Raw genomic sequence first — 26,247 nt, 5'->3', positions numbered from 1 at the left:
ACATTATGCAGTACTTCAAAATAAATAAATACAGTAATTACTAAAAGCTTTTGTAGTCATCTTCTCGTAGTAAAGACAACTCATAACAAAGCAGGTTAGGAGGCAGCCATATGCAGTGATACACTTTGGTTGTTATTTAATTCAGTTTTATTGAGTTTTATATAGCTTGGAATCTTCTGATCTGTCACAATCTTCACGGCTTTTTTTGCTCTCAGGCTTTTTGTGCTGAAGTTTCCTCTAAGGCTAGCACGTATTTGTTCGAGAGGTGGCAACCTCTCTGTTACCGACGATCGCCTAGATACATCTGAGATGTTTGAAACTGGCCGATGTGGGCTCTACAAAAAAGCAACAAGTGGTATGATAATACTAATAATACAGCGAATTAATAGCAATAAACGATAATAATACTTGTTTTGCAACGCTTGAAGATGTTCAGTATATGACAATAACCGCTGCTCGGTACGAGCCATATCATCTGCAGGGCATAAAAACTCTAAGCCATGCGGTGAGGGGACCAACTGCAGCCAAACACCACAAAATCTTCTCTTTGGCTGCATTTAGAAGCTACCATAATAATAATAATAATAATAACATCATGGGAGCTAATGTGCAAAACCATAAAAGATTTTGTAACAATCCTGTGGCAGTCCTCACAAAATCAGTTACGCTGTACCAATATGCGATTTAAAATGTTTTTTTATTTTTGAACGTTTCAGGTTTTCTGATCATTTTGTTTTACAACTGGAACACGTAAGTCTAATAATTTGTTTTTAAAACTAGACAGTAATTTAGTTGAAGCATCTCTTGTTTTCATTCTTTTGTCTAAATATATGTATACATAAGCTCATTAGTTGTGAGTCCTCCTTGTATTAGTTTTTTGTTTTTGCATGTTTTGTTTTTAGACACTGCATGAGATTATCTTTTATTGTTTATTTATTTTTGTGAACCATATTTGAAATTTTTTTTAATAAAAATAATTATAGACTCCTAATAAAAATATATACGTTATATATACAAGTATAGAAATTATATATTTGAAAGTACCATAATATGACAAGATATTAAATGTGAAAAACACTTGTCTGTTAGAGTAAATTGCTCGTTACAGCAAAATAAGTTTTAAAATCATGTTGTTTGTGTGTTATTCAACTTCTATGATGGTAAAATGTACTTTTTAATAATTTAAAGATAAGTTAAAGAATTAAAAAATAAGATTGAAAAATTAACTTATTTAGTATTCAATAAAACAAAACACTTGTAATAGTTGGTGTGAACAAAAATTTCTGCAAATAATTGGTGATTTTAAGAGTTGTCTTATTTTCATGGTTATTTTTAAAGACTAGCAGCTTAGAAAAGTTTTTTCTTACAAACTGAATATTTAAAATTGTATATAGTAAGGTTTACAGTATACAGTGCAATGTACATAAGCCTTATTACTGTGAACCTTTTTATATGAAAATGAACCCATATATAGTCACATCAGTTAAAGGTGTACTTACAAATTTGTAGATTGACCAAAAAGTAACGGTACTTTTCTATCATTTGCGATTGTTTCTTATGTTTGAGACGATTTAATGGCAAAAATGCTTCAAGATTAAAATTCATAAAATTTGATTGAGGTTAAAACACTTGGAAGAGAAATACCTGCAAAATGGCGCCACGAGTTGCTATCGTTGAGATGTTGATACCGACTATTGCAATCAAGTCGATACGTTACGCGTATCGACTTAAGGTATTACGTTACGCACTTTCAATATGTTTGAGCATTGTAGTTGCAAGACAGTTTTATCAATTTTAATCTTGAAACATTTTGACAGTTGGCTCACTTCAAACATAAAAAAGCTGCAAATGATAAAAATAATACCACCACCAAAATCCACTAAGATTTTGTGTAAATTCATTTTTAACCTTGACAATTGGCTAAACCAGATCACGCAACACCCCTATTTGTCTATTTCAATAAGGGTTAAAATTTGCTGTTAAAATTTGTTCTTTGCTGCAATTATGCTATAGAATTTACATTTTTTACAGGAGTGTGTTTGCTATTTTAACTTAGCCTGAGAAACTTGGTAGAAAAAATAAAGCATAATAAAAACAGTTTTTACTCAATTTTTTTCTGGGAACACAGTTAGAGTAAATATGCCTTTATAAACAAAGGTTTTGCATGAAATAACTTACTTAAAACTAAATTACCAGGATGCCATTCAGCTGCGCTCTGTAGTTTTGTCATCCGCTATCAAAAACATGCCAGTCACACACCTGGGACAATCACTCACCTGCGTGTATTGGGTACTTGATTTTAGTAGAGGACTCATGTATGATGGTGGTGTAAATTTATCCCCGGACACCGCAAACATCCGCCTGTTTGTGTCTTTCACTTGTTGGTCAGGACTAATTTTCTGTTTAGCCAGTTTATGAGCCACTGAACCTGAGGAGAGAAACAAATTTGTGGGAAACAAGTGTGAAGGGTAGCAGTCAATCCCCTAGCCGAGCAACTGCCAAGCCAATGGCTGGCAGAAAGACAGCTCAGCCCTGACAGACTGAAAGAAAGAAGGCCCGACCCTACCAAGCTGACCAGGGGGACTGACTTGCCAAAAGTGCAACTGGCTACCAGTCGACCGGCTACTGGCATCTCCGGTCACCGGAGAGGACCAGCCAGGCCCAAAGGTGGAAGGCGGGATAATGCCCGCCTTCTACTTCTACATCGCCCTGTTCAACCACGACAAGGTATTGTTGATTTTAAATTAAAAACATCCCGACAGTCAGATCATCTCAAACCTCAAAAACAGCCGTAAATGATAGAAAAATGCTGATTATTTCCAATAAAACTGTTTACAATTTTGTGAAATTTCATCTTCAAAATGCTTACCATAGAGCAAGGAGTTGTTTACTCATGTCAATAACCACCTAAACGCCTCTTCTCATTGCTTGTTCACGTCCTCACAAGAATTTTGCCAGATTCTTTAACCCTTTGACAGGGGAAACGACCAGAATGTCGTTTACCGGTTGCGTGGGGAAACGACATTTATGTCTATTTCGGTAGACGTTTATAAAGCTGTCGTCTAGTAACGTTAAACAAAGGATATGAACACTAGTAAGTTTTAAATATCATCAACAAGATATCAGTCGATGATTTACAATATGAAACGATTATCTGAGAGGCGTTGCTTTGTGCTAAAAGCTAAACAAATCGCGATTCCTTGGAAAAGATTAAAAGTTGGAAAAACCAGTCAACATCGGCTCGACTTTCAAAACGGTAAAATAAAAGATTATTTTATCCTGCGATCGTTAGTGATTTTTTGTCTGATCAGAATAAAATTAATTCAAATGATAGAAGTGATGTTAACTTTTTTGGACTTTTAATATACTTGGAATATTCAGAGAAAACGATCGTTATGGTGGCTCGCACGGCTACGTTATAGCGTTTGACTCTACCGAAAAAGATGCTTCCAAGCATTTCATACAGGGACAATTGCACATGGTTGTAATTTTTTTGAGTAGTAGATATGTGAATGAATGTATATGTACAAAAGATTTTGTTCGTTGAACTAAATTTAAGATTTGAGCTAGGCATGTTCATAAAATATCGATTTTTTTGAATTTTCGAAAATAAATTACACGAGTCTCGGTTGTTTTTGGGGGGGCTTATACCCGGTCAAAGGGTTAAAGAAACTTCAAACTTTGGTGGCAAAATATGCAGTTAAAAATGCTTTTTACTCTTTTCAAAATCTGCTGCTGTAAAATATGTAAAAATAAAAAATGGTTGTGATTCAACAATCATGTTAAAAACTAATCCCAAGTTTTTATAGCAATAATTTTTACTTTATACACATTGTAAATGTTATTTCAAAATACCTTTTTGAAGAGATCGTTGATCAAACCTCTTTTCTTTTGTACGACTGTCTCCAAGACCTCGCTCTATTTTTAAACTTCCAACATCTTCTGTGCTTCTGTAACAAAGGTTCTGCTTATTCGAATAAACTATTTTATCTTTCCTTATAAGGCAATATGTTAGATAGCTAAAGCGTTTATGGTGTGTACTAAGTCTTGTTTTTTAAAATCAATGATATATTCAGACTACTTCCATTGTTTGCTTTACCATCCTAACATTTTTTAGCATAAAAACTTATTTGTTTTAAGAAATTAAAAAATTTAATTAAAACATTTAAAAAATATTTTAATTAAATTATTAAATTAAAGGCTCATTAAAAAATTGCTTTTTGTTTTATTTTTACAATGTAGAACTTTAAAACAATTAATAAAGATTGATTATAAAAAGTTGCTAAAATTCTCATTTTGTTTCTTGTTTTTATCAAAAATTCAAAATTGTCACATTATACTGTTTATTTACTAGTTCGTAATAGATGAAAGCTTGTGAAAATATGCAGACAAATAGAAATATAAAACAAATAATAAAAACAGCCATAAAAACAAAAGAAATTGTATGTGTTGTATATATGGGCATCTCTCATGCGCCATACTGTCTTGTAGGATTATGGGCTAAGCACTGATCTGCTTTGAGAGGCCACACTTCAAATGGACCAAAATGATGCCACGTTTTTGCTTTTGGACACCACACACATATTGGAAAGCTTTCTTTTTCATTTATTGGGGAACTATAGTGCGTGTCTATATAACAATATGCATGTACATGTATGTACAGACTGTATATGCATGTACATGTATGTACAGACGGTATATGCAAACGAATTAAACATGTATGGACTTCTACAAAATGTATTAAATAAAAACCTCTTAGCACTTTGCATCTTTGAAAAACAAATCTGATTGTGACAGAAGCTTTCCCTAAAATGAAAAATATCATAAATGTCAGCAACAGCAGGTATCTGTCTAACAGGTATCTGTCATGCTATGATGAATCATTAGTTCAATGATAAGGCCCCGTAGCTCAAGCTTATTAGAGGTACAACAAGCTAACCAGTAGGAGGGTATTTTCCCATATTTTGACTTTTGAACTTATTTCGACCTCCTAATAGTTTTTTTAAAGGTTGACTTGCAACAAAATTCACATTACAGCTATTTGATATGAAAAGAATCACCATGTCTTACTCTGTTGTGTTGTAGGTGCAAAATATGTGGAAATGTGATTACACGCTCTTAAAAGCTCAAAAACGAACAGTTAATCGCAGCCACACGAGTCCGCCGTAGTTTGGATTCTCTTTCCAAAACGGCTCAAATGTGATGTAGCCGTGGTAGATGGTTTCTGTTTAAACTTTCCTGCAACCTTATTCGTCGAAATATTTTCAAAAATATACTTCACGCATTCAATAAAACCATGTCTATTTATCCATGTATTTTATCGTTATCGTAATGCTGTCACTTTCAGCAGTGATATCTTATAACTTACCGTAAAAATTTGTTTAATTCTTTCGCCTTAGCTTGAAGGAGTACATACCATTGTCTGATAATCATGACAAGCCTGTTGGTAACTTGTGATAATCAAAAAGCGCTGCAGAAATTATTTGCAAAGTATTAGATCACATGATCAGATTACGACTTGCCGATTAGACCAAACCGTAACAAAACTGAAAAGTAGCGAGCATCTATATTTGATATGGAATCTTCAGGAAAACCCGAATTGTTTGTCATAAATTAGTGCTACGATAAGTTTTATATTGAGCTTTTTATTGGCCTTTCAATTTACGTGAGAACATCACGTGACAAGACAATAAATAAATTCCATGATTACGTCAGAGAAATGAAGCGATTCCAATCTACGGCGGCTTTTCGTTTTTGAGCTTTTAAGAGCTTGTAATCACATTTCGCCATATTTGGCACCTACAACACAACAGAGTAAGACATGGTGAATCATTTGATAACCAATAATGTAATGTGAACTTTGTTGCAAGTCAACCTTTAAGAAGAAATGACCTCAAATTAACCATTTATGCTAAAACCTTTTTTAATCTGGGGAGTTGTCTGTTCGCTGTTTACTATTTAACAATATTTGTTTTACATTTATATGTAAGATTATTTATATTTATATAATCTTACAAGGACAAATTATATTTGCTATTTACATAAATTATTAAACTTCAAGTAATTTAAATAAGCTGCAACATTTCAAGAATGCCCTGATATGTTTATTTTAATATTCAGAAAGGTAATAAAAATAGATACCATATCAAATAAACTTTTATATTGACATCATTTGACGTCATTGTAATTTATTCTGGCACAATTCTTTAGCCACTACTTTTATAAAACCAAATTGATCTCATCTCACGCTCACTTGGTGTCTGTAGCATATTTGCAATTCTACCTACCTAATCCAGTACAAGTCATCTTGGATGTCTTTGTTTTGTTTGTCCATTACTATCTGTTTGTCCATGATGACTGCAGGCTTGGGTGGTAGATCACAGTGAGTCATTACACTAAAACAGTAATTTTAGAAACAAAGGTGAAAACATCACTAGTTGATTTAATTATGGAGCACATGCTACAGGGCAATCATATTTGTAAACAAAACTGAATAAAATTTAAAAATCAAATTTTGAAGGCAGCACTAAAGTTTAACAAAGGCTTTTTGAAAGTTCAATTTTGAAACAGCAAACAGTGCAGTTGTCTTCTCTTTACTTGAAAAACTGATGTATGATTTTTTATTGGCTTTACTAAATGGATGGTGATATAGTGTAGATGGTGGATAGTATATTAGCGTCAGGAATAGTCAACAATGTTTGTGGTATGTGTGAAAAGACATATGTCGACAATAAATTTTGCAAGTTTTCAAAGGCGCCGCTTGCAGCAGATAAAATTTATTTCACTCTTTTGTTTTATGGTTACTAGTACCGTGACAGTCCAGTAAACAAAAGAGATTGTTAGGTGTGATAATTACATGCACATTTATTCTGGAATGCTAAAGGGCTGTTGATTCATACAGTCGTTAGAGTGTCAATTTACCATGCCGAAAGTCGCGAGTTCAAGTCACACATGATGCAATTGTTTTTTAACCTTTACATTTTGCTTCAGACAGACGAACATAGATTTTATCATAGTAATGATTAGTACCCTAGCAGTCTTGCCTGCTGAAAAGGATCATCATGTGTAATAGCTATATGCGCAAGTATTTCATATCGCAACCAGGTGGCTGAGTGGTGCGGTTGGCTTCAAAGCCTAATAACCAAGTTTGATTCCACTGTACTACAGTATTTTTTCTTAATGTTCTTAGCGTGACTTTAGATAGACTGGCTAAAAACATACACAACTTTCATTATATTAAAAAGTTATTAAAATAATGACAAGTAAAATACAAAAATTGTCCAATTAGATTGAATAACTGTAAACTGGCCGCTAATTTGTGGCTGTGAGAAGTTGTGTAAAGCTTAAAGGAGCTAAATATACAATCAGCTCTAAAGAAAATAAATAGCGACACATGACAGATGCAAAACTTTATGACTGTCAAACTTTGATTGCCTCATCAATGGCTTTCGAAAACTCAAAGCTTTAGTTTCAAGAAAAAATATTTGCCTATGGAGTCAGACATACTACCAATTCTGCAGTAAAAGTTGCGCACCAACATCAAGTGATCACTGGAATAATTGCCTTAACTTGATGCAAGCGGTTTCTCACTGAGTAGTCCGAAGACCAAGTGCTGTGCATTCAAATCTGGAAGATTTTATTATGTTAATGTTCTGGCATACGCCACTGACTCTGGGAAGATGTGGGAAGATGGTGTTGATATGAACTATCAACTCTGGGAAGATGTGGGAAGGTAGTGTTGATATGAACTATCAACTCTGGGAAGATGTGGGAAGGTGGTGTTGATATGAATTATCAACTCTGGGAAGATGTGGGAAGATGGTGTTGATATGAGTTATCTACTCTAGGAAGATGTGGGAAGGTGGCGTTGATATGAATTATCAACTCTGGGAAGATGTGGGAAGGTGGTGTTGATATGAGTTATCTACTCTGGGAAGATGTGGGAAGGTGGTGTTGATATGAACTATCAACTCTGGGAAGATGTGGGAAGGTGGTGTTGATATGAACTATCAACTCTGGGAAGATGTGGGAAGATGGTGTTGATATGAGTTATCTACTCTAGGAAGATGTGGGAAGGTGGTGTTGATATGAATTATCAACTCTGGGAAGATGTGGGAAGGCGGTGTTGATATGAGTTATCTACTCTGGGAAGATGTGGGAAGGTGGTGTTGATATGAACTATCAACTCTGGGAAGATGTGGGAAGGTGGTGTTGATATGAACTATCAACTCTGGGAAGATGTGGGAAGGTGGTGTTGATATGAGTTATCTACTCTGGGAAGATGTGGGAAGGTGGTGTTGATATGAACTATCAACTCTGGGAAGATGTGGGAAGGTGGTGTTGATATGAGCTATTAACTCTGGGAAGATGTGGGAAGGTGGTGTTGATATGAATTATTTACTCTGCCATTAATCTTTACTATAATTGGTGGTGTGTCCGTTTGTCTGTCTGAAGCCTCACTAAGAACATTTAGACCACCACACAGCTATCAAACCCGGATATTCAGACCCCAAGCCAAACTTACAAGATAAACTGATTGTCTCTGATGCATGATCGACACCGGCTGCTCGGTTTTTTGCTTTTTTGCAATGATTCAAGTGTTGCTCTAGAGAAAGAGTTTATAAGAAATACACAAAACAATAAAAATAATACCATTTCCTTATCAGACCTTATTTTCTATTTTACGCTCTTTTGTATGAGATTTAGCGAGTTTACTATAACAATTATTTTATTCACTGCCGTCATTTCATTCATCGCGCTCACTTGTTTACTAAAGTCATTCATTCACCGTGGTCCTTTGTTCACCATTGTCACTTGTTTACTGCTGTCACTTGTTCACCATTGTCACTTGTTTACTGCGGTCACTTGTTGACCATTGACACTTGTTCACTGCTATTATTTAGACATTTAGTCAGCTACTATTTACAAATGCCTAATGATTTCACTAATCAAGCTCGAAAATCCTACTGGAAAACTTTGTTTTAGTCTTAAAAGTTGGGTTAAACTATTTTTCAAGCAACTATATTATAAAACTTGGCATATTATATTAAACCTTAAAACGCTCAATCAGTATGCTTCTATGCAATGATGCTAGAATGAAGATTCATATCAAAAGCACCTAGAGATGAACCGAAGTGTGCTACCAAACTAGGTTGGTCACTGAATTTTGTCTAATTTTGTCAATTAGAAAGGGTTTTGTGAACAGCAAAGAAAAACAAAGCAGTAAACGTTAATCTTATACTGCTAGTAGAAAGCAAAGCAATTATTGGGATGTCAGTGATTTCCAAGCAGGCAGCCTGTATGTGTTTAAAATGTAGGTTCCCAGAAAACAGGCAGGGAGGACATGTGGATAAAGTTTGGTTGAGAGAGGCTAAAGATTTTGTTTAATGCATAGACTTTACACAGCTTAACAGAAAGACAGACAAACATATGCCCTTATGTGCTCTCTCACACACACACACGCACACGCGCACCCACACGCACACGCACACGCACATGCACACACGCCTGTCTAGTTTACTGGCAAACTCCCATCAGCCTGAGGGACTAAAATGCCATCACCTGAGAATAGTGAAATGATTTACACCAGAATTTTTTTTCGAAAACTTTGACCTAGCTCATGGACACACCAACAAAACTGTTTTGCTAGCTTTTGTTAGTTTTTCTTCAACCACAGTTTTGTTGTTCTGCTCTACTTACTGTAGTTCAAAATGTCATCACCTCAAGGAAAACTAGGTGACTTGTGGCGTTTGTCTCACCTCAAGTCTGGTTTGGCTGTTTGAAGTCGTGTTTTCTTCACTTCATTATTGACAGCAACACTTTCCGCTTGTGACCTAGATACCGTCTCTATGGCCCCATTGGCGGAGCTCACTCGATTTATTTTTATTGGGTTGAAATATATGTTGCCACTGTAACCCTTCCATGCCTGCAAACAAAAGGTTTCAGTTTATTGAAGGTTTTCTGTGTCAAGAATTTTATTATATCTTAAAAATGAACTTACGCAAAATTTTAATATATTTTATCGAAAACTATCAGTTTTTCTCTTCCTTAATTTTTTTTAATATCTGAAGTAATCTGACTGCCAGAATGTTAAGCGATTAAAATCAACAAAACTAGATCACAATTAAAAGGTTTTGAATAAAAATGTATGCTAAAATGACATCACTAGTTTTTATTATTTTTATAATTGATATTGGCTGTTACGAATCATTTGCATCATTACATGACTCTATTTTGTCAGTATTTTGGCAACTATAGATGTCATAATTACACTTTCGTTTGAACTGAGCATTTTAACTGAAATCAAGTTTTTAGACATTAATATTGACACATCCTGACAGTCAAATCATTTCATACAGCAAAAACAATCGCCAATAATAGAACATATCTATACTTTCTAATAAACTCCAATACAATTTTTTGCAAACTCAACTTTAAGGGTCAGGATTACTAACTTATAGCGAGATGAAAAACAAGTATTTTATACCCCTTCAGCTTTTTAACTTAAACGATTTCAGAAGTACCATAACAGGAAGTGTCTTTAAACAAGTTCTACTCAATTATCGTAGTTCTGATTATTTCATTCTATTTTTTTCTGCCATTATGCGTAAGAACATAAAAGTTTCGATTGAAACAATTTAATTACTAACACTATGCCCCATGTTCACAAGCAACAAGCTTTATTGATAATATATTTTTTATTATATATACTATAATAATATATATCATTATATATGATATATAAAAATATTAAATTTAATAATATATACTATATATACATATAGAAACAAATATATTTATATATTTGTACACATGCATTTGTGTAGAACATATTCTTGTATGTTCATTGACACTGAATTGTCATTAAATCTACAATACTCTCGTTTACATGCCATTCTGTAGATATGCAACATCCGTATAGCGGTGCCTATTTGTCTGCACAGATACATGTTTAATTTTACAAATATTTGGTAACTGACTGATTATATATATAAATAGTATATATATGTATACATATATGCATATATGTATATATATATATATGTATGTATATTTTGATATTTAAATATTGAGTTTTAAACTATAACTTATATTTCTGTTGAGAATATTTATTTATATATTTCCACCAAAAATTTTGAGCAGCATCTACTCAAGCAACTAACCTTGAGAGGGGACATTGGAGAAGGTCTGGTTTGGTAAAGGTAGACATCTCTGGACTGCGCACTAGTCACAGCTTTCAGTGCAGGAGACTCTCTGAAACCCAACAATAATGCAGCTAAATAATTATTGCTCAATAAGGTTGTAAAGAAAGTAGTAGCTTTTTTAAAAAAACCTAGTAAACTCTCATAAACAATCATATTAAACTAGATATCAAAGTACTTTTAAAAATGTTTTGCATGAAGTTTTGTTCTAAAACATTGAAAATGAAGTACTTTTTGGAGTTGTCTTATTTGCTTAGATGAGCTGCATTTAGTGGCCGACTCATAGCAAGTGGCAGGCCACTACCTAACTCTTTACTGTTAATAAGCTGTTTTTTAAAGCCCGTGCAACGCTGGGAATTTATATAGTGTGCGTATTTAGATAGCCAGAAACTTTTTATTGTTACTCTACTGAATTAGTAATTGTGAATGAATGAGTAATTATCAATACGTAGTTATAATATTTTTGGCATTATGCCACACCCTCTGCTTTATGTAGCAATAACTTTGATTATCTTTGAAGTAAAGCAAAAAAATTCATTGACTTGTCTCAATTGATCTGTTACCTGCGCTATGAAATTCTAAATTTATGATAATGACACACATTAATTGCAGGGTATTCACTGCTCCTTTTATATATATAAAACGAAACGTTTAAAACAAACATATTAAAACAAATTTAGTCAAAACTAAACAAATGCGAAAGTAACACTAAAATTTACTGACTCAGTCTAATGTTATAAATGTAATGCTAAACCTAAGTGTTTTTTAGCTTTGCTTATAGAAAGAATAAGGGTGGCCTGTAAACTCGCCAATAATTAAACATGATATCAGGATTGTTTTTCTGACAAATATTAGGCTATTTAGAGCAAAGCTCTTTAAAGTTACAAAGTCTTAAAACAAAGTTTAAAGCAACAACAAATTTTCCTAATGGATTTTAGTTCACTAAATAAATAGTCATCTACCCAACCACAATGAGAAGACTTCATGTTTGTCATTTACCTGCAGTAGGTACGAGTTTTCCAAGAGAAGACTACTCTTGGCAAAAAGAAAGTCTTTCGCTTGGTGTTGATTTTTGTTAAATGTTTGACCCTAAATGCTGTTGCCAGATCATTAAAGATTAACTTACACAAAATTTTAGTAGAGTTTATCTGAAAGTATCGGAATTTTTTTGTCATCGGCACTTGTTTTTAACGTTTGAGGTGATTTGACTGCCAGGATATTTCAAAATTAAAATCGACAAAACTTGATCAGTTTAAACGTTCAGAAGAAAAATACGTACAAAATGATGTCACTAGTTGTTATCGTTGCGATAGTTAATTTGGTCTCTTGCACTGAAACTGCAGCGTTACGCTTTTCTATCGGCCTTTTCTATCGCTTTTCTATCTTTGCAACTATAGATGCCATAATCATACTTTTGCATCATCGGAGCATTTTAAACCACAATCAAGTTTTTCAACTTCAAACTCGAAACACTGGCAGTCAGATAGCCTAATTGATAAAAAAATATTGATACTTTTTAATACAATTTTTAAAGTTTTGTGCAAGCTCATCTTTAAAATGTTACAGAAATCTAAAAACTGTTTTATCAGTACACAACCTTTCACCAAGTCATCAAGATACCCAATAAGTATTATGGCATTGTTCAATCACACCAACGCCACATTTACATCTACAGGTAAGCTGATGAGTCAGTATTGAGTTCATGAAATTGATTCTATTTAGACTAGCTTAACTATTCTAGAAACTTCTTTAATATTTTTTATAATGTATTTATTAATAATGATTTTTTGCAACTATTAGGGTGAATCTGTAACTTCGAATCATATAAAAAAACAAAGAATTCATTTTTTGTCACAATCCCAAGCACTTTTGTTGCTGCCAGTGACTGGTGTTACTTTTTTGCTGCAACTAATTTCCACAGCTTTTAGCATGTTAATTTTTCTACACCTTGTTCAGCATTTTAAATGGCATTTTTCTTCCAAACCAGAATACAAGCAAAACAGATATTTTGAACTGTAACTTTTGCTCTTAATCTCATTTTTTTTAGAAAAAACAATTTCGAAATCTAATATTGACTGACCCTAACACACCTACAAGATAGGGAGCAGTAATTTTGCTGATGGCTGACTTGCAGGTTCAAATGAGCCACATTAGATAAAGGATGACATATAATTTATGGAGTTATCTACTCATTTCAATAGAGTTCACATTTTTAGACAAGAGATGGTTTCCAGTATTACTTTCTATTTACAATTTTATGAAACTTTTGATGAAATAGACAAAAAAACTTGGTTCAATATTAGTAAATTCTCCATGTCATTTTATGCTGCTATATTTAGCATTTTAGAAATTGGGAGAAAGCTTTCAGAGGTACTACGCAAGGCGTAAATGACTCTATAGCCTCTTCAATTGATAGCCATGTCTCAGTCATTTATATAAATTATATGAAACAGAAGTAAACAGATTTCAAGATAATTTCCCATTTTGTTGACATAAATGCTATTTAACATGACCATGTTCTTTGTATCAAAAAGTAAAGAATTTATATAAATAAAAAATATTATTACTAAATAAAATTAATTTTTATTTTTATTATTTTACATAATGAGCAACCTTTTAAAACATAGGTAATAATAATATTGATAGTTTTACACACCTATGTTATTTACTAATATCAAACAATAGTAAAAACCAACTGTCACCAGAAAACCTAGTGGTTGAGTGGGTATTTTAACCTACCCTTCCCTGAAGATGAACACTGCTAACTTGCAAAGAATCTATGAAGTTAATAAATGAGCTCTTGCATACCCAATAAATTGGCTAATAGCCAGCTTTATTAATAACGCTCTGGCTATGTTTGAGCTTCAAACTTTGATAGCACAGAAAGCTACTAGAAGACTGGTAAATATGCTGGCTAGTTTCGTTTCAAAGATGCTTGGCACAGCCAATTGAGAGCGAGGATACAAAAGTGTAAAAAAGAATAACAGCAAAAGAGTCAACAAAACAAAAAATAAACTCCTTACGTACAACTAGCCGTGTAATTCGGGTCAGTACAGCATTTGCTTAAAAGCAAAAGCTATTTGGTGTGGTTTTAGTAGGCTTTGTACAAAAACGCTTTTGATTAGCGAGTAGTTAATCGATATGTACTTAAACAAAAAGTAACTGTTGTCTGAATGCTCTGAGCTAATAGAAAATATTATTTGAACCCCTCCTGAGCTTAGTTTCGCTTTGCAAAAACTACATTTTTGATCAAAATTTCAACCATCATAAACCAATTGGCTCCTGATGACTGTCTTGTTGAACAATATCACTAGTGAGAGTGATTATTTTATTTTTAGCAGTAATATTATTGCACAAAACTATAACAATATTGATAACTCCTACGACTTGGAGATGTCCACTGTCGTAGAGACAATGGTAAAAAAAAATGTCGGAGCTCATTCTGCAACATATTTGTGGCATTTTTTTTATGACATCACCTGATGTAAAAGTTTGTGCTAATTATTTTTGTACAAAAATATTTTTTTTACAGACAGATTTGCAGTTCAAAAGTTATCAGAAATTAGATGTGCCCTTTTCAAGTGTTAGGTTTACCAAATATGTAATTACATACACGTTAAAAATTTATTTTGATAGCAAAAGTGTTGAAAGCCCTTAACAATTAAAGCAATAAATTTGCAAGCAAAGCAAATGAATCAAGGTCATATATAAAACAAAGAGATAGTATCCTCAAAGTGATTAAAGAAATCAAACCAAACATACCTGAAATGATAACTGCTCATTCTTCTCCTAGTATCTGTTCCAACGCATTTCTTTTCAATATAGTCAATATCTCGGACAGCTGACAGGAGCTCTTTGCTGGCAGACGGCGATGGTCCAGTGCTGTCGGTGAAATGTGAGAACTTTAACACCAAATAATAGTATAACCTTCTGCATAAACTAAACTAGAGAACGGTAAATACATGCCGACTCTGAGAGGAAGACATATTATTGACTGATGTTCGTGGTTGGTAAGATTGGACAACGATGTTTTGCTCATGCTTAGAGCCTCAGCTAAACAGGTAGCTGAGGCTTTGCTACGGCTTTACCATAATTGGAACCATGTCTGTCTGTTTGTCTGCAGCCAAGTTGAAAGTGTTAGAAAAAACGATTACCTCCCACAAGAATTGAACTTTCATATTTGATTTTGAAGGCAGACATTCTACCGACTCCACCACTCAGCCAACCACTTTGCCAAAACTGAGAATAATTGTCCATATACATGTAGTTATTACACCTGAAGATCTCTCATAGCGCACTAGGTTTAATTAATTTTAACTGGTTGTACGATTGGCCCACTTAAGCCTAGTTCTAAATACTTTTTCTCTACTTATCAGCTGGAACACCCATTTATCCAAGATAAAATGTTGATTGTTTTAAACACTGCTTGAAAATGTGAAAGTTGTGTTCACTGCAGACTAAACTATGACGTGAGGCCATATTGCTACAAACATTACGACAAAAAGTTCACCGATAAACCAAGTAGTTCACTTGACGCTAGACTCGTAACTTTCCGCAATTTTAACAAATAAAAAAAGTGTATGTGCTGTTACCAGAAGTAGTGCGCAAGGTGAATGTAGTCACACAAGTCTTTGTTCAATAAAAAAACTGGACTCAGTGCGGTTGCAATCATTTGCCTGCACTAAACACAGAGATGCCTCAATCGGTGCTCAAGTTAATGAAACATCAACCTGTCTAGCCTGCCACTTAAAACTAGTTCACATTGTATCGCTTATACGTTTTCCTCTTGGTAATTTTTAGTCGAGTATACGCACAGTAAACTGATGGCATTGCGGGACAACGCAAATATGTCAGGAAACATTACAGCTATCAAACTTTCCCAATATTTTACCAACTAACTACGACAACCTGTGCAATGTATACCTCTTCAACGAATGCGATTGGCTGTCACCAATTGATTAATCTATATTTCTCTTGATGATAGTCGCTGCGAGACTAGTATTCCATCGTTTCACTGGCCACAGTGAATATTGGGAACAGTATGTCACAAACCTTTTGCTGATGCACAAGTAGATGGGTTTGTGATAGTGTGAGCATTGCTATCACAGGCAATCATTGATGTACTGTATAGTTAATGCTGACATATTGCGATATACTGTGTATCAGCGAGGAACTAATACACACAGTCCAATTTTTATTGTATGACAGATTATATGTTTGCATTAAAAGGCTATTTATATAATATTTGTTATATTTTATATTAACGATTGAGTAATTGTTTAGGGTGATTGATCGAGGCCCAATCAGCGGGCTGGGAAAACTTGACCAATCAGGGAACAAAAAATGAGGTCACATAACCTATACAAAACATAATTATTTTTAGCAAAGGAGAGAAAGATGAGAATTCGCCTGGTAACTATTTGCATCCAACCAACAATTTCCTTGAAATATTCCACCAGTTTATTTGTTTGATTAACCAGCTTTTTTGGGCTGAGGGTTTTAACATTACATTTGGTCTTTTGGCAATCTATCGTCAAATAGCTAAAGAAGAATATTAGAAACCATCGACTCGACCTTACTAACTATAACTGCAAAACCGAAATTAAATTCATTTATATTATCCATTAATGTTGTAACTCAAATCCTAAACCAATCGATATTGTTATTTAAATTGATGTAACAAATATGTTGACTCGTGCTTAACAAACTTTTTTACATGACCTCATAGTAATGAGAGGGTAAAAGGAAGGCTCCAATACAAAATTGGAGCCTTCCTTCTCACAAATTCAGACGTAGACGTCTTTATATTCAGCTATTAGGTGTCAAGATTACCCAAATCTTTTCTTCAATTTCAATTAAATTCAGTAACTAGTTTTTTTTTATAATAAAAACTATAGAATACATTGAAGGAGTTTGCTTAGTACATGACCACTAACTACTGTTGTACACTTACTACCTGGAAGAATACGTAACAGCAGTATAGCGGTGTATCTCTGCCGTTTACATAATTCTCTGACACTTTCACTACAAGTAAACATTTTCTGCTTTCTGGCAAGAATCTTCCGGTTGAAAAATCTATCAGAACTTTTTGTAATAGATACACATTTCAGTTCTGTCATTGATGAACAATCACAATGACCTAAACAAGAAAAAATATGTGAAATCTAAAATTTTTTTGGTTGAAACACAAAACTAGTCCAAAATGTCAAAGCGCGAGTCAACTTTGAAACCACATCTCACAGCTAACTCAAATATTGTTAAATTTAATGTTACTGTTAAGTAAGCTTTGAGTACAGCTCTCACTTCACTGTGAACAGCCAGCGGTGTGCCTGTTGTCATCGGCGGTACACGGGCAGGCTGTATGTTTTTAGTACCTACGGTACCAGTAGTGATCAGGCCATGAAGGATATGTCTGCTTTTAGACAACAGTATCTATTATGCATGGAGTTAAGATATAATTTATGTTTTCAGGTCAATGTAGTATTTTTACATAATATTTGTAAATTTCTGCGCCAACCCGTCGTGGAAATTGTATGCACAATGCAGTCTGAGTGTGCGAGTTATCGGAGCACAGTTTTCACTACTGGTGAAATCCTGCAGCCTATGTCGGGGACCGTAGAATAATTTAACTGGATTATATCTGCCGGGGAATGCCGCTGGCAAAAAAACTGCTACCGGCATTCGCCGGCCTGCTGGTTCTCAACAACTGCCCCAGCCACCTTGAAAACCGGGCTTCAAATGACTGAAGGAGCCATGGTGATGTGGTTAGTTTCCTGCTAAATTAGTAGTTAGTTAGTTGCTAACGGATATAAAACATGACAGAGATAAATTATGGAAGCTTCAAGACACTATGCTTGGTAGTTTTGTGTAAAATAATTAGTTCCTGAACCCTGATGATAAGTTTTGTGGTCCAGCTGGTAAACATTGACAAATCACTCTGACCTTATCAACAAAGTAGCGACAGATATTTCGCTGCAAGCAAATGCTCCAAAAAATTAAACAGTAATCAGTGAGCGCATAAAGATAGTTGATTTTACCTGACTAAGTCAGCATAGTTAATCCCAGAAAACATAGTCGAGCTTTTAAGTTAATTCAACCTGGTCGTTTATGTCAACAAGTGAATCCCATCCAACTAAACAGTAGGAGTCAACTATGGTGGAGGTGAGTATATACCAACTACTAACAGAAAACTGTAATAACGCCTCAGTAAACAAAATAATTTGATGAAAAGGCATTTTTCCACACAAAAGCTTTAGAACAAAGCTAAAAACCTGAATGGAAATATATTTTACTACACAACAGCAACTTCAGCATTCATCATTGCCTCCCTACATTATCAAACAATAGCTGCTTAGTATCAAACTACGGTATGTCTTATTTTTAATTTTTTAATTTATTACTTTTTCTTAATATTACTTTACTTTTATTACTTTTTTAATTTATTAATTTTAATTTTTTTTTATTACTTATACTTAATCAATTTAATTTTTTAGTTACGAATATGCAGTTATTTTGATGAATTGTCATTCTGATAATACAAAATGTTTATTTTGAAATATACATTTAATTGGGCAAGTTTTTAAAACAATACATCAAATGAAATGTTACGATACTCAAACATTGAATAAAATATTTAATGTTTTGCTCTTTCATTTCTGATAAAAAATGTTAATTCTGCTGTTAATAAACAAGATACTATAATCAAGCAATTTTGACTGTTTTTTCGAAGAATATTGTAAACTATGTTTTAGTTTCAGTTAGTAGGATCTATCGCGCCTCTTCCTATAGACTAAACCACAAAGGTTTGTTATGGATTAATTTACATGATGAAGTGGGAGTCATTGTCTTCTGACAGGGAATGAACAATACCGTCACTGTCAGGATCAATATATCTTTTGTCTTCAACGAGATGTTGCTAGACAGTATTTATTTACCACTTGTTTGCTCGGCGACCAAATCAAACACTTTTATCTGAGCTGTATTAGAATGCTTTAAAGATAGAATAGACAAACCTATCTTTCAAAAGTCAGACGGTTGACTTCAAGAGAAAATGCACTAAAATTGAAATACAGTTTTTGCGATTCCTGATTCGATTCGAAAATGAGCCCATGGACCAATCTAAATTTCAGAGTGATGTAAAGCATAAAAATGTTTTCGCAACTCTTATTGGTTATTAATCAGCACATGGAAGCTTGCTGTGAGTCAGAAAATGAAACCTCACTCGATGTGCTTTGATTGGTTGGTGCAACCAGACTGTTTAAACAAATGAACATACTCCAATTGCCACTTGCCCTAGCTTTAAAAAAGTTTAGCTCACCAAAAAAACAGATTTAAAAAAAGGTTTATCTAACGATTAAGATTTGAACTAAATTTTCCAATTATTGTGTAGCGCGAGACGCAGCTTTGGCTTCGCAGGTAAAACTGCAGTTTTCCATGCGATGTTTTATACTCATTTGCCATATTTTCAAAAACGACGACCCGGCTTACATGTCAGTGGTCTATTATGCTATGCCCTATGAGTCATTTAACACTATCCCATTTTATTTCAAGTTATCTACAAAAAAAACACATGCAATAGTGTGCCTATTGAAACAAAAAATACTTGAATTGCTTACAGCTTTAGCCAATGAGATGTACAGGACATCAAACCAAACATCTGGTAGGTCTAATGTGAACACAAATACATATACCAGAACTATATCTTTGCTTCCAACAGCGCTCAAAATCCATGATAGTGAACTCATCAATTTGAGTTTGTTACTATTTAAGGGACTGTCAAGGGTAAATCAAATGCTTCTTCTTTTAAAAGATGGACTTACACAAATTATTTGTAAACTTTATCAGAAAGAATCAGTTGTTTTTTATCCTGTGCAATTTGTTTTGATGTTTGAGATGGTCTAATTGCCAGGATGTTTCTAGATTAATATTGATAAAAACTTCTTTCGATTGACACTCTAAAAAAGTACCTGCAAAAGACATCACTAGCTGTTATCAGTTATAATTTGATAACAGCTAGTGACGTGATATCAACTAACAACAATATAGTTGATATAAGATATTATGTTCAAATTGAAGCATTAAATGTCTCTATTTTGTCAGTCTTTATTGTTTAGCTCTCAAGAACAATAGAAATATGAAAATTAACTAAGTGAAAGGAACACAGCAACTTCAAGTAGTTGAACTTATACGGTTAGGAGTTGCTTTCCTTTGGCTAATCCAATCAACATGGTATGAGAATGATTGACTGACGTTTCAGCATTAAATAATAGCCGTGATGACCAATGGCATGGCTCATATTCTTATTCACCTTTGAACTCTTCATGAAATCTGAGCCCCAGGCTGAAGTTAAAAAGTGGAACTGATTGGTTTGTGGGAGGCCTTACATGCAAGGAAGGTTCAATACCTGCTTGTTTGTAAAGTTTCTAAAGGCTTGAAGGAGTCAAAAGATCGTTGAATAAATATGGCCAAGAATAGAACGTATTTCTATCAAAAGAAAGTATGCCATAGCAACAGAAGCTGTTATGCTCCAAAAAGGTTTGTGAAAAGGTCAAAGCAACAGGATTTGAATGCGGGTAAAGCAGTATAGAAACAAAAACAGGGCACGTTTTTGTAGGCGCTATTCATCATTGTAAAATAAATTCTTACATTCGAATAGCCGGAGTGTTTGGTGCTGAGGTATTTAGTCTAGAAGGGGAGGGTCCTGTGGCATCTCGTGACATGGGTGTTTTCAAAATACCTCGAATCTCTAGTGCAGGGTCTACGCTGTTTGCATTTGCGAATGATTCATTTTCTTTCTCAGCAGCCTCTACAGTAGAGCTAGCAGCGTCTATGCTTATCTCTTTCTGCTCTGTTATACTAGCGTGCAAGGGCTCTACTTTCACTCCATCTTCTATGTCTATGTCCGCTCTTGGTGTATGTGTAGTATTGGCTGATGATCCATCTCTGCTTAGCTGTCTATTCTATAAACGCAAAATTAACAAATACCGTAAAACCTCTAATAGAACGCCACCTTTATTTGAAAGCGACCATAGGAAAAGGGTTTAAAAATAGAGCGCCACTCTTTAATTAAACACCGCCTCTATTTAACCATCATATTGACATATTTTGATCTTTACGAACTCATAATTGCAAAACATCAGCCTAGAAGTGTTTACAAAATGGTGCTAATAAAGAGTCGGTTGCATCAATAATAATTAATTCTTTTGTGGTTGCTACTGGTATCAAAGTCCGATTTTTATCTCCAAAGCTTAGTTTATTCATTAGAACTTTGAAAGCAACACCATAGAAATAATTAATTGCTCTATCAGGCTTATGGTAGTTTCTTGTTTGAGGCCGGCTTGACACTTTGACGTATATAAAATAGTTTACAATAATGATGAAATCTGTACTACTAATTTTGAGCTATAAGTTGTGCTTAGTGTGCATGGGCTAAAATTTTATCACTGTTTTCCCGAAAAGTTTTTCAAATAGTAATGCGCAAGATTCATACTCTGCTAAATACTGTTTGGGCACTAATATTAGCTAGTTCAGGAGTGTAGATGAAGAATTGAAAGCAGCAGACGCTGTGGAAGGTATGGAGCTACCAGAAGAACATGAAATGGTTCTAAACTGATGCAATTGGCTAAACAAATGATGCAAATATGTTTCAACAATGTAAATTTAAGTTTTTGCATGTATATTGTATCTATGGGCTGTTTCTGTCACTTGCTTTTGAATGTACATTTGTAGCATTACTTATAAATTTGCAGATTTACCGTATATTATTTTATAGCATCACTGCTGTTATCTAAACTCAGTTTACAATGGCTCGACGCTAGAGGCTCCTCTTCTATTGCACATAAAAAAGCCAGTTCTGGCTGCAAACTATCCCAAAATTCAATAAATGCAATGAGCATATATGCACCATTGTTAAATAAAATTTTAAAATAAAAATATACTTTGAAATGAAAAAACTATAAAACTTTGAAAAAAAACTTGAAATGAGATAAAAGATTAAAACCATCAACAAGTTGCAATGCGGGTGAAATCATTGTAGGTTAATTGCAAGCAATAGATATTAACTGGCAGAGCTATTTCTTTGTTTTTCTATGCATATTTGTTTGAAAATCCTCGGCAAGTTCGATGTAATGTAAATTATCAGATATTTTGCATCCAAAAAGGTTAATGTCGCTCTGCTCATAAGAAAGTACAAAATATAGGCAACATTTGCTATGCCAAAAAATCTGATAAGCTATACGAGAAATCCATTTCCACCCTCTATTTGCCCATCAAATTTTATAAAACACTACTAAAGGTAAAGGGTTGATAAAAAAGACCACAATGACGTTCAAACATTCAAATACAGGGTTTCACAATAACTATATTTTTATAGAGTTGTTTGAAAGTATTGGATACTCAGTGATATTATCTAATAGAGCTGCCCTAGTAGAGTTACCCTTCCAGTATATATCTTTCTGATAGCACTACCTGGTCAGTATCACTCTCTATTCTATATAATTTCTGTTACCATCTAGTAGAACTACCGTTTTAGCACTACCTTCAATAGAATTACCCAATAGAGTGAGCATTTAATGGAGCTATCTAGATATTTAATAGAGCTGTCTATTTAGTTTGGCCATCTAATAAAATGATATATGAAGTGTTGCCATCTAATGAAGCTATTTATTTTGGTATGGCCATCTAATGAAGCTATCTATTTGGCGTTACCATCTAATGAAGCTATATATTTACTGTTACCATCTAATGAAGCTATCTATTTAGTGTTATCATCTAATGAAGCTGTCTATTTAGTTTGGCCATCTAATAAAATGATATATGAAGTGTTGCCATCTAATGAAGCTATTTATTTTGGTATGGCCATCTAAAGAAACTATCTATTTGGCGTTACCATCTAATGAAGCTATATATTTAATGTTACCATCTAATGAAGCTATCTATTTAGTGTTATCGTCTAATGAAGCTATCTATTTAGTGTTATCATCTAATGAAGCTATCTATTTAGTGTTATTGTCTAATGAAGCTATCTATTTAGTGTTATCATCTAATGAAGCTTTGTATTTAATGTTACCATCTAATGAAGCTATCTATTTAGTGTTATCGTCTAATGAAGCTATCTATTTAGTGTTATCATCTAAAGAAGCTGTCTATTTAGTTTGGCCATCTAATAAAATGATATATGAAGTGTTGCCATCTAATGAAGCTATCTATTTAGTGTTATCGTCTAATGAAGCTATCTATTTAGTGTTATCGTCTAAAGAAGCTATCTATTTAGTGTAATCATCTAATGAAGATATCTATTTGGTGTTACCATCTAATGAAGCTGTCTATTTAGTTTGGCCATCTAATAAAATGATATATGAAGTGTTGCCATCTAATGAAGCTATCTATTTAGTGTTATCGTCTAATGAAGCTATCTATTTAGTGTTATCATCTAATGAAGATATCTATTTGGTGTTACCATCTAATGAAGCTGTCTACTTAGTTTGGCCATCTAATAAAATGATATATGAAGTGTTGCCATCTAATGAAGCTATCTATTTAGTGTTATCGTCTAATGAAGCTATCTATTTAGTGTTATCATCTAATGAAGATATCTATTTGGTGTTACCATCTAATGAAGCTGTCTATTCAGTTTGGCCATCTAATAAAATGATATATGAAGTGTTGCCATCTAATGAAGCTATCTATTTAGTGTTATCGTCTAATGAAGCTATCTATTTAGTGTTATCATCTAATGAAGACATCTATTTGGTGTTACCATCTAATGAAGCTGTCTATTCAGTTTGGCCATTTAATAAAATGATATATGAAGTGTTACCATCTAATGAAGCTATATATTTAATGTTACCATCTAATGAAGCTATCTATTTAGTGTTATCGTCTAATGAAGCTATCTATTTAGTGTTATCATCTAATGAAGCTATCTATTTAGTGTGACCATCTAATGAAACTATCTATTTAGTGTTATCATCTAATGAAGCTATCTATTTAGTGTAGCCATCTAATGAAGATATCTTTATAAACCGATGATTACATAAAACTAGAAAACTTCAAAAGCGCCCATGTTTTGGTACTAACCTTCTAAGAGTTCTATTAATGACTGTTCTATCATTGTAGTGGAGCAGCTTCTATTTTCTGTGCAATTTACTATATGGCGCCTGACTTTTTAGCGCTGCTCTTTTTACACCAAATAATGTATTTATGCTTATATGCAGTAAATAAAAAAATACAGCAACAATGACTAGAAAATGAAAAAACTTTTTGTTCATAAAACATCACACACAATACGTTATTGAAAGATGTTGCTGAAGGTTTCTTAATTTTGCACTTTTCCTTTTTACATGCATAAGATCCTTCAGCAATAATTTTACCCGGTTACAACGAGTAGAAAATATTATATTAGAAAAACCTTTGTAAGACCATAATGATTAACAGGTTCAAAGGCTGTCATTAGTTAGGCAGCCTTACCACTTATTTTCATGTCTTTGTAAATAGGGATTTTAGTGTTGTACTCAGAACTTCACCAATAAATGAACTTACAAAGTTTTAGTATATTTTATCAGGAATTATCAGTATTTTTCTATCATTTGCAATAATTTTTGGTGTTTGAGGAAATATGACTGCCAGAGTGTTTCCAGATAAAAACTTGATCACAGTTAAAATTTTCAGCTCACAGTTGAAATGTTCAAGCAAAAGTGTGATTAGGACATTTATAGTTGCAAAGAGACAGAAAGAATCAATTTGAATCAAAGACAATTTGAACGCAATAGCTGGTATCAACTATAACAATGAGAGTAATTACTAAGTTACTAAGATAGTGCAGTACTAATTTTTCTTCTGAGCGTTTTAATTGCAATAAAGTTTTGTTGATTTTGACCTTGAAATATCCTGGCAGCAAGATTGCCTCAAACATCAAAACATTCAAAGATGTTAAAAAAATTCTGATACATTCTTATAAAATCTACAAAGATTTTGTGCAAGTTTTTGTACTGGATATACCATGGCTTAAGGACTTATAGGTTTCTGCATATGGGACTAACCAGCACCCTTAGTTCGATGAACAGTAGAACTGTTGACTCAAATTCCAGCAGATAACAAAGAAACCTTCATAATACAGTCTCTCTGATCCGGCTTGTAAAGACCACCTGTCACATGCTTTTTGATTAGCACTGAGCAGTGCATGTCACATGCAAGTTGAACTAGCGCCTAGCAGTACATGTGTCACCCACCCTCTGACTAGCACCTAGCAATCTCTGTCACATTTTCCTTGGACTAGCACCTGGCAACGTACTTGATTTTCAAATGCTCTTTTGAGGAGCACCTAGCAACACCTGTCACACGCTCCTTTGAATAGCATCTCACACCAACTATCGACTATCGCATGCTTCTTTGACTAGAACCTAGTCACACAATCCTTTGATTAGCACCTAGCACTACCTGTCATATGCTCGTTTGACTAGAGTGCATGGCAAAGCTACTAAGTATACTTGCCTGAGATACTGAAGGTTCCTCACTGTCACTCAAGTCAGTGCCACTTCCTTTATCTTCATAAATTCCCAACTCAACTTCTTCTAAGTCTTTTATCAAATCTGTGGCCATGCCAAAGTTATTATTCCCAACTTAATTTGCAGCCGATCCACAGCAACAAACTTCAAAATCACCATAAATATTCATCACAAAAATATGGTAACTTATTTAAAATACATTTGCTGTGATACGCTGGGGTCACGATCTGACATTAACGGCTAAATCCATGCAAACGCCTTGTATCTAATAACGCATGAAGGTCAACATTGAGCTAAACTACTACTGCTGGTTGCGATGCTCAGTTCAATGCTCACCTTGTGAGAGTAAGTTTTGATAAAACAGAACAAAAACATTTTATAATCACTAAGTTTATTTAACAAAAGGGTTTGCATTGACAAACAATAAAAGGAAATCAATAGAGACAGGTTTATTGAGCATGAATAGAGATGTTCATACCTGAGTGCTTCTGTCAACTCCTTTCACTGTTTCTAGTCCTTGCTAACGCCTCAGATGCCTGTCT

General features: G+C 33.8%; 1 protein-coding gene across 1 annotated transcript; it reads right to left on the bottom strand.

The window, feature by feature from the left end:
• On the bottom strand, positions 1-25,831 carry LOC137401947 (uncharacterized). The gene is made up of 9 exons (XM_068088418.1): positions 25,692-25,831; positions 20,847-21,160; positions 14,964-15,083; positions 11,163-11,253; positions 9,759-9,925; positions 6,288-6,395; positions 3,856-3,950; positions 2,277-2,428; positions 1-335 (listed from the first exon to the last, which is right to left on the bottom strand). The coding sequence occupies exons 1-9, from the start codon at positions 25,797-25,799 to the stop codon at positions 96-98; spliced, it is 1,395 nt and encodes a 464-aa protein (XP_067944519.1). The 5' UTR covers positions 25,800-25,831; the 3' UTR covers positions 1-95.
• Between the last annotated feature and the right edge of the window lie 416 nt (positions 25,832-26,247).

The sequence above is a fragment of the Watersipora subatra genome, chromosome 8 (assembly GCF_963576615.1).
Source record: "Watersipora subatra chromosome 8, tzWatSuba1.1, whole genome shotgun sequence".
Classification (NCBI taxonomy): domain Eukaryota; kingdom Metazoa; phylum Bryozoa; class Gymnolaemata; order Cheilostomatida; family Watersiporidae; genus Watersipora; species Watersipora subatra.
The sequence above is the reverse complement of the archived record's forward strand: the minus strand, read 5'-3'. Positions and strand labels throughout refer to the sequence as shown.